Genomic DNA, 14,150 nt, shown 5'->3' with positions numbered 1-14,150 from the left:
AGGACTGTCCTTTGGACTTTATGGTTGTTTTTATATCATTTTTATCTCTTGTATCATGTTTACATAATTGTTCTGACACAGCCCCCACCAGCCTCCCCTGAGTATGCCAAATACCCTCCTTATTATTTTGCAGAGCAAAACAAAGTAACCGGGCTGCCTGTGCTATATGGCACAGCTATGTAAACGCAATTACAAATCCTTTGCCAGACAAGACAGCTACCAAATATGCATTTAACTGTGTATTTAGCAGTTTGTCTGGAGATCAGCTTAACCTCTTTAATTATCAGCACATCCCATAGGATTCAAAATCATTTTACTATAGGCTGAGAGACATTGTAACTTTTTAACTAGTATAATGTATTACAATGTATATTGCATTATTGTACTATAGGTCATGATACCTGTACATAGCTGCACTCATAAGCACGCACACACACACACATATATATATATATATATATATATATATATATACATATACAGTTGTGTTCAAAATAATAGCAGTCAGACATCACTAACCTGATCAATCACTGTTTTTGGTAGAAATGATATTTCTACATGGCAAATAATTTACTAGCAGGTGTAGTAGAGTAATAGAAATCCAACAGACCCAACAGTCATGACATGCATGCTGCTGATTCTGTGTAATTGAATCACTAATTGAAAGGGGCATGTTCAAAATAATAGCAGTGTGGAGTTCTATTAGTGAGGTCATTCATTCTTTGAAAAACAGGTGGCAATTATTGCCCTTATTTAAGGAAGAAGGCAGCAAATGTTGTACATGCTGGTTACAGTGCATTTCTCTCTCAAATTCTGAGGAAAATGGGTCGTTCCAGACATTGTTCAGAAGAACAGCGTACCTTGATTAAAAAGTTGATTGGAGAGGGGAAAACATATAAAGAAGTGCAGAAAATGATAGGCTGCTCAGCTAAAATGATTGCAAATGCTTTAAAATGGCAACCAAAAATGGCGCGGACTCAGCCAACCATCAGCTCCAGGAAGATAAAAGGTCTAAAGTTCCCTGTGAGTACTGTTACAATTAGAAGGCGCATATGTGAAGCCAAGCTATCTGCAAGAAGCCCCCGCAAAGTCCCACTGTTGAAAAAAAGACGTGCTGAAGAGGTTACAATTTGCCAAAGAGCACATTGACTGGCATAAAGAGAAATGGCGCAACATTTTGTGGACTGATGAAAGTAAGATTGTTCTTTTTGGGTCTAGTGGCCGGAGACAGTTTGTCAGACAACCCCCAAACACTGAATTCAAGCCACAGTACACTATGAAGACAGTGAAGCATGGTGGTGCAAGCATCATGATATGGGGATGTTTCTCATACTACGGTGTTGGGCCTATTTATCGCATACCAGGGATCATGGATCAGTTTGAATACATCAGAATACTTGAAGAGGTCATGCTGCCTTATGCTGAAGAGGAAATGCCCTTGAAATGGGTGTTCCAACAAGACAACGACCCCAAACACACCAGTAAACGTGTAACATCTTGGTTCCAGACCAACAGACCAATGGAGTGGCCGGCCCAATCCCTGGATCTTAATCCAATAGAAAACTTGTGGGGTGATATCAAAAATGCAGTTTGAGGCAAAACCAAGAAATAGAGAAGAACTGTGGAATGTAGTCCAATCATCCTGGGCTGGAATACCTGTTCACAGGGGCCAGAAGTTGGTTGACTCCATGCAACACAGATGTACAGCAGTTCTCAGAAACATTGCGACTACAACTAAATATTCATTAAGTGATTCAAAGGAAAGCAAAATCTTCAAACATTTTTCAGTTTATATAGTGAATGTTTGAGTTTGTAAAGAAGAATACAAACACTGCAATTTTTTTGAAGTCTAAAATTCACTTTTCTTCAATTTTTTTTAGAGGAACAACACAAATTTGATATATTTTTCTTCATGTTTTGATTTGGAATAGAATGTGTAGTGTTCCCAATGCATTTGTGTGTATGGAAATAAAAGCTATTAGAAGGATTTTGAGCTGTATTCACTTTTTTCAACACACTGCTATTATTTTGAACATAACTGTGTGTGTGTGTGTGTGTATATATATATATATATATATATAACATTTGTTTTTGGCTAAGTACATTGGTTCTTTAACAAATCCCCATTATCTGTTTGTAGACTGGAGTCTGGTCCTATACCCTATGCAATAACTATAAATCCAGCCAGACCTTAGGTCTGGTAGTGACATCCAAAGCTGCCAATGCAAATGTGCCGCCAATCTCTGTAGATGTTCACATGAACGAGGACACAAATTATTACCCCACTACAATGATTGTGTATGCATCAGTCAGCCAAGGTCTACTGCCAGTGAAGGGGGCAAAGGTCACTGCCATCATCACTTCAGAAAAAGGCAACCTGACTACACTTGAACTTCTGGACAATGGAGCAGGTAACTTCTATACTTTTACATATTCAGCCACAGCCATACCAGCATACAGGACGATTCAAGACACTAGAGGACCTATAACATTGCACTATGGAATACCTCACATTGGTCATATTTTGTGAACCATGTTTATTTTTTTACTCATAAATTCTATTTTTTCCTGTAATTATTTTTTTGCATTTTCATAATTTTCATTTCATCGTTTTCATTACATTTCATTCCGGCCAAGGCCATTTTTCAGATTTTAAAGATTGCAATGAGTGATCTGTAAATAAAAGGGTCCTCACTAGTGTGCAGTAGAAAATGGCCACTAAGGGCCCATTCATACCTGTGCTATGTGTGGTACATTGTGGTGTCATTCATTGTGAATGACATCCCGATGCATTGCACGGTAGAGCACAACACACACCACAACATTGCATTGCTAAAAAACACACTCTATCCAAAACCAAAAAAAGAAAAAATATTTTCACTTTAGATATATACTTAAGACCAGGACAATTCTGACACTTTTTGTGTACAGTTAAAAATCAGGATTTTTTGCTAGAAAATTGCGTAGAAACCCAAAATATTATACATTTTTTAAGCAAAGGCCCTAGAGAACAAAATTGTGGGTGTTGCAATTTTTTATGTCACACGGTATTTGCACAGCGTTTATTGCAAATGCAATTTTTTGGGAAAAAATATACGTTAATTTTAATGCACAAATAATACCTAATTGTTTGGTAAAGTATAAAAGATTATATTACACCAAGTAAATAGATACCCGACACATCACATTTTAAAATTGTGCGCACTCATGGAATGGCAACAAACTATGGTACTTAAAAATCTACATAGGCGACACTTTAAAAGCCTTTAAAAGTTACCAGTTTAGAGTTACATGGTAGTTCTGGTGCTATAATTATTGCTCTCGCTATAACGTTCACGATGATACCTCACATGTGTGGTGCGAACACCGTTTATATATGCATGTGCAATATATGTATGCGTTCCCCTTTGTGTATAAACACGGGTGGACAGGGGAGCTTTAAAAAAATATTTTTAGTACTATTTACTTTATTAATTTTTTTTTTCACTGTCCCTTTAATTTTTTAAAATCTATTTTATTGTTTTCGCAAGGCATGTAAACATCCTTTGTGATAGCAATAGGCAGTGACAGGTACTCTTTAGGCTCCAAGCACACTAGGCGTTTTAATAACGCTGGTAGCGTTAGCTATGTAGTCATGTTAAAAACTCTAGTTTTCAGTGTTTTCGCATTAGCGTTTCTTTACCAATTAAACAAAAAAATTTTTGCACAAAAAAAAGTCAAATATGCCAGTTTGCCGCGTTTTACAGCGTTTTTCAACGTTAGAGTGTTTTTACAGCTAAAAAACTCCTCTAGAAACCCGTTAGTTCTGTATTTTTCCAGCCAAAAAACACTGATTACAGCCTATGTGTGCATGGACACATAGGATAACATGCTGGGGAGTTTACTGGCTGTAGAAAAAAACGCCAAAAGCCAAAAACAGCCGCTGTAAAAACATCCAGTGTGCATGAGGACTTACTGAGAGATATGGGGTCTATTAGACCAAAGATCACTCCTCTGCTTTAGAAAGCTCAGATCGGTTTGATCCAAAGCTTTCCCTTGCCTGTAGTGGCTGGTAAACAAACAGCTGAATCCAGAAGTGACAAAATACTCGTTGTTTCCGGTTTCATATACCATTGAGATGATCAAGGAAACTCCGGTCCACGATCAGCTCTATGTAAAACCGGTAGAACGTCTGGGCTTCAGGCCGGGCTTGCCAGTGGGAAGGTAGGGCCTGGAGCAGGGGCAGACTGACCATTTGGAAACTCGGGCACTGCCCGATGGGCTGGGGTCAGTAGGGGGCCCCAAGAGATGCCCTGGTACCTTTTTCATAGGCTTTTTTGAGTTTGGGCAAGGACACAGGGGCCCCATGATCCCCTATTGCCCGGGGGCCCCATGAGTTGTCAGTCCGCCCCTGGCCTGGAGAGGCACCGGAGGGCACCTGTGAGGCTCTGTTTACACTGATGTGGTGCAGAATTCACAGTGATTCCTGTGATACAGTCACACTAAGTTAAGTCAATGTTAACGACACCCCAAAAACAGGTTGCAAAATGCAGTGTGATTGTCTGAATAAAATCGCATAGGTGTGAACATCAGTGCAGCAAAAAGAGTGCCTACACCTTTTTGGTATGGATGATGTGCATTTTAAGCCATACAAAATTAATAGGCTCAAATCGCACTGCAGAGAATCGCATGTGATTTGAACAGGAATGTGGTGCAATTCCTGTATGAATCTCATGCAGTTACTGCTTTGCATCAGTGTGGCCAGAGACTGAAAGCCATCCAGTGGCTAATTAGTCACTAGGATTGCTTTTGCATAAAAGGGGATTGCTGGCTGAAAAACACAATACCAGAATGATGCTTGGAGCTGCAAGCATCATCCTGGTATAACCACTTAAAGTGCTGACATAAATGTAAGTATTGCAGCTAGCAAATGGAAAATCAGTACAAACAGAGAACAGAATTGTCTGGCTAACAAAGGTAACAGCAGACACTTTGGGGTTTATTTACTAAAGCTGGAGAGTCCAAAATCAGACTCCCTTCTGCATAGAAACCAATCAGCTTCTAACCTCAGCTTGTTCAATGAAGCTTTGGCAATGAAACCTGGAAGCTGATTGGTTTCTATGCAGAAGGGAGTCTGATTTTGGACTCTCCAGCTTTAGTAAATAAACCCCTTTGTGCTACCAAGGCATGAATTAAGTTTAAAACATTTAAAATGGTTTGCTTTAAGAGATGTACAGCTGAGCCACTGGTTCTAACTAGACTCAAATATCTATCAATGGGAAGTTGTGAACATTTACTGGTAAATAGTCTCCTGTACAGCATAGATAAGGTAGAATTGAATTGCCAGGCATTGTTTCTCATTTTTGTTCCTTTCCTGCACACTGCTTGTATGTTTGACTTTTGCTTCTGAAATCTTTTGTTGCAAAGGCGCCGATATAGCAAAGGATGATGGCATCTACTCCAAGTATTTCTTTACATTCCCTGTAAGTGGGAGATACAATGTGGAAGTACGGGTGGAAGGGGAAGATGGTAAATGCAGACTGACACATCCCAGAGGCCGTGCTTTCTACTTACGAGGCTTTGTGGAAAATGGTGAGACAATTTTGGCATTTAGTAAGCAAGGTGGGAAAAAAAAACAGATTCTCCATACTGAGTGTGTAGAAGTGCAAAACAACATCAGGCTTCATTTATATTTGTGCTCTCTTTCTTTTTAATAAATCTTTTTTTAATATTCTACAATAAAAATATAATAGTACAAACTCCCAGGGGCCTCATCCTCGCAGGGAGGGCCCTATTGTAAAAATAAATAAAAATACAACCTTACCTTTACATAGGCTATACAATCTGGTTCATGCACAGTAAACGTGTACAGCAGGTATAACATGCAAAAGTCTCTCCAGTCTTCAATCCTATATACACTATATTGTTAAAAGTGTTGGGCCAGCCCTCCAAATCATTGGATTCAGATGTTCCAATCACCTCCATGGCCACAGGTGTATAAAATCATCACCTAGGCATGCAGACTGCTTCTACAAACATTTGTGAAAGAATGGGTCGCTCTCAAGAGCTCAGTGACTACAAGCGTGGTACCGTGATAGGTTGTCACCTGTGCAATAAGTCCATCCGTGACATTTCCTTGCTACTAAATATTCCACGGTCAACTGTTAGTGGTATTATAACAAAGTGGTAGCAACTGGGAACAAGAGCAACTCAGCCACAAAGTGGTAGGCCACGTAAAATGACAGAGCGGGGTCAGCGCATGCTGAAGCGCACAGTGCACAGACGTCACCAACTGTCTGCAGAGTTAATAGCTAAAGACCTCCAAACTTCATGTGGCCTTCAGATTAGCACAACAACACTGCATAGAGAACTTCATGGAATGGGTTTCCATGGCCAAGCAGCTGCATCCAAGCCTTACATCACCAAGTGCAATGCAAAGCGTCGGATGCAGTGGTGTAAAGCACGCCGCCACTGGCCTCTAGAGCAGTGGAGACATGTTCTCTGGAGTGACGAATCATGCTTCTCTGTCTGGCAATCCTATGGATGTTTCTGGGTTTGGCAGTTGCCAGAAAAACAGTACTTGCCTGACTGCCAAGTGTAAAGTTTCATGGAGGGGGGATTGTGGTGTGGGCTTGTCCCCCTAGTTCCAGTGAAGGGAACTCTTAAGGCATCAGCATACCAAGACATTTTGGACAATTTCATGCTCCCAACTTTGTGGGAACAGTTTGGGGATGGCCCTTCCTGTTCCAACATGACTGCACACCAGTGCACAAAACAAGGTCCATAAAGACATGAATGAGTGAGTTTGGGGTGGAGGAACTTGACTGGCCTGTACAGAGTCCTGACCTCAACCTGATAGAACACCTTTAGGATGAATTAGAGCAGAGATTGTATGTATGGATTGCTTGAGTTGTTATCGACCTGTGGTAAGGAAGTGCCCCCGCCAATAGCACCTTTAGAAATATATTTACTGAGAAAAATGGCGATGTGTCCAATACTTAGTTTATCTGCTGTATGTATATATTATTTATATATATATATATATATATATATATATATATATATATATATATATATATATACACATACAGTTAGGTTCATATATATTTGGACACAGGCAGAATTTTAGTTTTTTCAGCTATTTACCAAAACATATTCAAGCTATAGTTATATAATGGATATGGGCTGAAAGTGCACACTCTCAGGTTTAATTTGAGGGTATGTACATCCAATTGGAGGAAGGGTTTAGGAATTACAGCTCTTAAGAGTAGCCATCCCCCCTTTTTCAAGGGACCAAAAGTAATTGGACAAATGAATATAATCATAAATAAAATGTTCATTTGTAATATTTTGTTGAGAATCCTTTACTGACAATGACTGCCTGAAGTCTGGAACCCATGGACATTACCAAATACTGGGTTTCCTCCTTTCTGATGCTTTGCCGGGCTCTAACTGCAGCAAGTGAAATGCATGCTCACTGGGGTTGAGATCAGGTGATTGACTCGGCCATTACAGAATATTCCACTTCTTTTCCTTCAAAAGGTCCTGGGTTGCTTTTGCAGTGTGTTTTGGATCATTGTCCATGTGTACTGTGAAGTGCTGTCCAATCAACTTTGCTGCATTTGGCTGAATCTGCGTTGACAGAATATCTCTAAACACTGCAGAATTCATCCGGCTGCTTCTGTCTTCTGTCACATCATCAATAACCACCAATGACCCATAGATAGAAAACCTATAAATGGCAAAGCATAAGAACATAAATGCATGTGGCGGGGACACTACCTTACAAAAATGATTGGGCTATACAATACATATCTCCGTGAAGTTACCTTTTGTTTCATGACTAGTGTCCGGCATACCTTTTTTTGAATCTACTGAGGTTAATGTTTAATTTAATAGTTCTGTTGTAGAGATTTTTTTATTTCAGTGGAATTGGGATTCAAATAATCTCATCAAGTGTTTAATAACTGTAAGAGCTCCTAACATTTTCACCAATGAATTTGTGGTTTTCAGCATTTCATACATTCTTGTAGGTAAAGTTGTTATGAAGCCACCAGATCCTCTGGGCGATGAGGTTCTACCTGCACTGGGGGGATTCAAACTAGCCATCACCGGAGGCTCCTGCATGGTGTCTGCAGAAGTTGATGCAAGTGATGACTATCCACCAGGGAAAATTATAGACTTAGAAGCTCAGGTTAAAGGAGGCAAAGTTATCTTATCATGGACTGCAACTGGTGATGATCTGGACCAGGGAACTGGTACGTTACTTTCTTTACGGATTATTTACTAGGGAAAGTTGTGAACTCATCTTTTGTTTATGTGCTGATAGCTAATACAGCTGTAGGTGCTATGTATAGTGACTTACCTACTTAAGGCTGAACTACACTGCATCTGAGCACCACAAACAAAAAACGCTGTTTAACTAATTTTTAATGTTCAAAGCAAACTACCCCATCCATCTAACCATGTCTCCATGCGTTATTTTGCAGAGGAAATCACTTAGAAAAACACCCCCTAGCACTTCTGGCCGTGGCCATTTTGAGTAAGGGCAGATGATTCATGTACCATTTGCTTCCTGGAATTCATCTGCCCTTAACTCAGGCATGCAGGCAAGAGGTTGTGCTTAACTGAGAAAGCCCCTCCTCCTCTCCTGAAGACTCTTGGGATGTATGACATAATTTGCCTAGGCTGGAAACCAGGAAGTACCTGAAGAAATGTTAAAATAGAAGTTTAAAACAAGTAAATATAATATACCATCCTATCTTTGTGCTAATGCTAGCAGCAAAAGCATTACAAATAGTCAGTTGACTAAGAGAGTGAAGTTCTGCTTTAACTGACATGAATATGCAGTAGTATAAGAGACACCTTTTCTTTCAGTGCTCAGGATTTGAATATCCATGAGAGAACCAGGCTTCATTTCCCATCTCCATTTTCTCTCAGAAAAGTTGGATTCTGTGTCAGATTCCAGGCTTGGTAGTATCAAGCACAGGACAGGTTCCAGTGCTGCCAGTGGGTAATGGACACAGAAATCCTTTATAGTGACATTAAACTCTGGTTAAAAAAAAATCTGTTTTCCCATTTTTTTTTCTTTTGCTGTTATGATCTGACTTCTTGTTGGAGGGTGGCTACATTCATTCTCCATGGACCCACTATATGTAGGTACGTAGCCACCCTCTCTTGCTTGCTCCTGACATGGACTATGGGATTTGTAGTGTGCATAGAACAGCACGCAACTAACGTGCGTTGCTCATTCCAAACAAAAAAAAGTGATGGGGAAAAGGAGAAAATACAGGGCTAACAAGTAGTGGATGTGTATGGGATATATTCTGACTCAGATTGTTGTGATAGCGATTTATCCCTTGTGAGACCTCTCTGCCTAGCCTGTATAAGCAGATATAATCACTGTGGACAATCCTTATCAGATAGCTTGAACTCACCAATACTGTGTTCATCCAGAAGTTGCTTTATTCTGTACATGTGACAACAGGATACAGCAGAATGAATGGTTTCCAGTATTATGCGGTCAAAAGATGATAATTTCTGTAGCGTACTATGCAGAATACATGTGTCCCTGTTACATGTGGTCTGTTAGCTGCATCCATGACACAGGAAGTGATGTACTCAAAACGTAGGGAGGAGCTTCATATACAAAGGAACTGTGTCATAGATCTCAGGGAGGCAACATGAAGAACAAATGCATACCAAATAAGGCCACTGGATGGCAGCATTACTAACTATAGAAATGTCCATAAGAAATGGCACAAAAAATAAACTATACGAATTCTCATGAACATTAACACAAACATCAACTGTGTAACAGCATAGGTTATTTTTTGGGAACAAGGATATAATTTAGTGTCACTTTATGTATCCCCCCCCCCCCCTTCCTTCCTTCCTTCCCCCAGCAAGTCCTTAAAGTCTAACATTCTCATGTCATCATTTCTGCAAGGTATTCTACGGAATTACATTTTTTTTATTTACCACGGCACTACCTGCTTGGAGTTTGCATGTTCTCACTGTGCCTGCGTGGGTTTCCTCCGGGTACTCAGGTTTTCTCCCACACTCCAAAGGCATGCTGGTAGACTAATTGGCTCCTTGTCTAAATCTAAATTGGACCTAGTATGTGTATGTATGAATGTGAGTTAGGGGCCTTAGATTGTATGCTCCTTGAGGGTTATTATTTACACACAATTTTTTCACAATTTGAATTTCAGGTCAGCAGTTATTCAAATCTAATTTACCTTAACCACTTTTCTATTAGGGTAATTTTTTAATCTTCACACATTCAAAATCTGCATTTTTTGCTGCAAATTACTTTAAAGTGTTACTAGACCCAGTACCCTGCACTCATTATGCCTGGTCTCCCACAGTACACAGAAAATGGAAATGCAGTTATTTTAGGAAATATAAACTGCTAAATACCTTTTCTCATCAGCAGTATATAGCAGTCATGTGACTCATATCAGTGTCCACTTGAGCATTGGTTAAAGCTTGCAGGAGGAGTTTTCATTCTCTTCTCACTGCCCTATGAGATTGCATGACCCCTGAGCTCTGTCTGCACATTGCTGATTGGCCCTGTACTGATCACATGCACCCTCCCAAAAAAAAGAAAAAACTCTTGAGCAGTACACACCAAACTGAGCACATGCAGTGTGCCCCTGAGGGTGTGTTCTATCAGGAGATGAAAGTTGAGACCGTGGAAGAAAGGGAGGGTCAGTGAAGACAGGATCAAACAGCCTTTTTTACACAATGCGGAGTATTAACCCCTTAAGTTCCACAGTGAGTATAACAAGCATACTTTACTGCATATACAGACTGATTTTACTGTTGTGGGTTTAGTAACACTTTAACCCCCCCAAACAATTATATATTTTCTGACAGCAGAGACCCTGTAAAATAAAATTGTGGTAGTTGCATTTTTTATGTCACACGATATCTGTGCAACTGTTTATCAAATACATATTTTCAGGGAAAAAAACACTAAAATGGATTTTAGTGCAAACAAACATAATATAATACCCATTTTTTTGTATTGTGGCATCACTTTCTGAAAGTGATTGGACAGCTCAATTTTACCTGAAAGCCAATCGCCGGCTGTAAAAATCAATACCAAGCCCATGGTTACAGCAGCAGCCATGAGCATGTTATAACCCCTTGAATACCAGGACATTTATAAACGTACCTTGGTAGACAAGGGGTTAATTGTAATTTGAGTGTTTTTGCATTTCAAATTTTATTTGAATGCATTCCTTTCATTAAAGTAAAAAATGTTTAAGCATCAGAATCCTGCTTTTACTTTCCTGAACCCTCATTCGATCCATTGCCGTGCCCATCTGCAGCTCTACTCTCCTCTCCTCACTTTCCGGTCCGACAGACTTTGCTGAGACAGCAGGAGCCATTGCCAGTGACAAGGCAGTGGGGGGGGGGGACGAGTCCCGCTGTATGTGACTATAGACACAGGCAGCAGGGCTCAGGAGCGAGCCTGCATGAATGGCCCTATGGGGGCACTCGTCAGAAAACGAGGAGCAAGGAGCCCTGGCAGGGGACCTGAGAAGAGGAGAATCTGGGCCGCTCTGTGCTATTCCATTGCACAGAGCAGGTAAGTATAAACATGTTTGATATAATAAAAAAAATAGCATTTACAATCACTTTATCAATACCATCTCTGGGCTTGGTTGGGACTATTAAAATTATAATTTTTTCATTTTTTTTTTTTAGCTCAGAGTTATGAATTAAGAATGAACAAGAACATTAAAGATCTCAGGGACAACTTTGAAGGATCTATCATGTTGGATATTTCCAGTATTACCCCAAGCCCAGCTGGAACAAGAGAAGAATTTCAATTCAATCCAGTCCTTCATACAGAAGATGGGACAGTCCTATATTTTGCTTTAATTGCAGTTGATACAAACCTCCAGAAATCAGCCACATCTAATATAGCACAAGCTGCTTTCTTATCCCCCACAAAGCCAAGGTCCACTGCTCTGCCGGTCACTAAATGTTCTACTCCCAAACCTAATACTTGCACCACCGTGAAATTCATCCAGGACTGTAACCCAACAACCACCCCAAAACAGCCCATCACATGTCCACCTAAACCCTCCCCAAAGTGTCCCACTTCAGAACAAACAACAGACTAAGCCAACGCCAAAACGATCGTCTGTACAACACGTCCATGAGCCTTATTCCAGCCAAAATGTCATTTCTAGTTTTGACTAGAGTAGGGTAGTGTTAAAATGTTTATGTTTTTTCTTAAATACAAAGTCCAACAAGAGTACCAAACCAATAGTGAAAGAGTTCAAAAACCTTTATTTATGAATTCAAACTGAGGTGACATTAAAACAGCCAACATGTTTCAGGGACACCAACATTCCCTTCATTAGGGCTAAAACAAAAGAAAAAATAACATTTTCAATAACAAAACTGATAGTGCCTAAGATAATCACGTATGAGACATTTATAAATGATGCTAAGTAAATAAATAATTAAAAATTATTATAAAAGTAGTCATAATAATGGGACTACCATGCCGGAACTGCAGGCAAAGCGCTTGGCTTGCAGTTGCAACGCAGTCCCATTGATTTCTATGCACAAATTTGCTATGGCTGTGAATCAAAGCATCACAGTCGCGCCATGTGTATAGTTCTCTCTGGCTGTATGCAGGGGCGGACTGACAACTCATGGGGCCCCCCGGGCAATAGGGGATCATGGGGCCCCTGTGTCCTTGCCCAAACTCAAAAAAGCCTATGAAAAAGGTACCAGGGGCATCTCATGGGGCCCTCTACTGACCCTGGGCCCACGGGCAGTGCCCGAGTTTCCAAATGGTCAGTCCGCCCCTGGCTGTATGTTATCTTTTAGGTGGGCAGTCGGCCACCCATGTAAACAAAGCCTAACTTCTTCATCCAGTGCCCTCTCAAACCTCTTGATTAAGGACAAGGATGCTGTTTCCTGCCACATTTAGGTTCTCTAGCAATCTCTTCCACTGAAAGATATGGTTGGCATATCATAAAGAATTGTATTTCACAGTTCCTGCTAGTTATTGGTTGTGATCTCTTTAAGAACTGCCTTTTATTCTTACAGGGACAAATGATCTAAAGCAGGCCATAGATGATGAGATTTTCTTTCCTCCAACTACAGGTTACAGGAAAGAAAATCCCTCGATTCCCCCATCAATACAGTTAGTGTTCATGGCGGAATCCCTCCCGCAGAGTTATTGTGTTCTCCCACCAGAGGGACAAGGGGAGCCGTCCCTGCTGAAAAAATACAGTGATTATTGCTAGCGGCTATAGCAGCTGGCTATAATTGCATGTAAAAATCCACCATGCTAGTTGTACCAAATCAAATTGAATTGGGTACAATCAGATTGCCCATAGATGATTTGAATGCATTTCAGTGGTAACATACTAATGTATTTTAAAAAAAATTATCATTATTGTATCTGGAGTTACTTTTTAAATATCTCTTGAAGACAAAATCTATGATCTATGCTGTCTTGCTCTTCCTGTTGATTTTTCCTTTTTTTTTCATTACTTTAAATGCAGAAAGAGGAAATAGACTCCATAGCAGGAGGGGGAACACCACAAAACTCCAGACTGGAGATATGATAACTGAGTCATTGAGAGTTATGAAGCCAATAGCTGATTGATATGACCTTTTATGTGGGCTGACCTTATACTTCAGTTTAAATATATAAGTACAGTTTGTATAGATATTGTGATTTTCATCAAAATTAACATAAATTTCATTCTTGTTGCTTCTTTTTTTTATCAATTATGTCTTTATTTTGCCACGCTGATTGAGAAAATAAATTTGAAGGTAACTTTGTGCTGAAATGTGTCTGGTATTCCCTTACAGAATAAGTGCACCTTCATGTTACGAGTAAAAACTATTCAGCTTCCTATGCCTAATTGGTTTCTTTCTACAACCCTGAAATCATCTGTTCTGTATGCAACATGTCTTCTATGTAATGTCGTGAGACATATTATCATAAGGGAAGGCGTCCTTGGTATTCCTCTCCTCCTGACATCAAACCAGGTGCCTGTTGAACCTACACATTTAAAGCATGCTTATTTTACATAACTTGATATGCAGATGAGAAAACAGAAGAGATTCTGAACTTCTATGACTACAGCAGTCCTTTATGACTCTTAAGTAGGGCAGCAGTTAGCACT

At 39.9% G+C, this 14,150-nt stretch overlaps 1 protein-coding gene across 2 annotated transcripts in view; it reads left to right on the top strand.

Moving 5' to 3' along the window:
• Positions 1-13,879, top strand: part of LOC149456821 (calcium-activated chloride channel regulator 1-like) — a 49,389-nt gene extending 35,510 nt beyond the window's left edge. The window contains exons 11-14 of one of the 2 annotated variants that reach the window (XM_089684424.1): positions 2,141-2,411; positions 5,407-5,571; positions 8,013-8,237; positions 11,698-13,879. In XM_089684424.1, coding sequence (XP_089540550.1) covers positions 2,141-2,411; positions 5,407-5,571; positions 8,013-8,237; positions 11,698-12,119 — 1,083 coding nt within the window. In that variant the 3' untranslated portion in view covers positions 12,120-13,879. The remainder of the gene's footprint in view (positions 1-2,140; positions 2,412-5,406; positions 5,572-8,012; positions 8,238-11,697) is intronic. The other variant, XM_089684425.1, reaches the window with a different exon arrangement.
• Positions 13,880-14,150: the final 271 nt, after the last annotated feature.

The sequence above is a fragment of the Staurois parvus genome, unplaced genomic scaffold, assembly GCF_062004578.1.
Source record: "Staurois parvus isolate SC_StPar_1 unplaced genomic scaffold, SC_StPar_1.0 ptg000347l, whole genome shotgun sequence".
Lineage (NCBI taxonomy): Eukaryota > Metazoa > Chordata > Amphibia > Anura > Ranidae > Staurois > Staurois parvus.
This window is presented reverse-complemented; position numbering and strand designations above follow the sequence as displayed.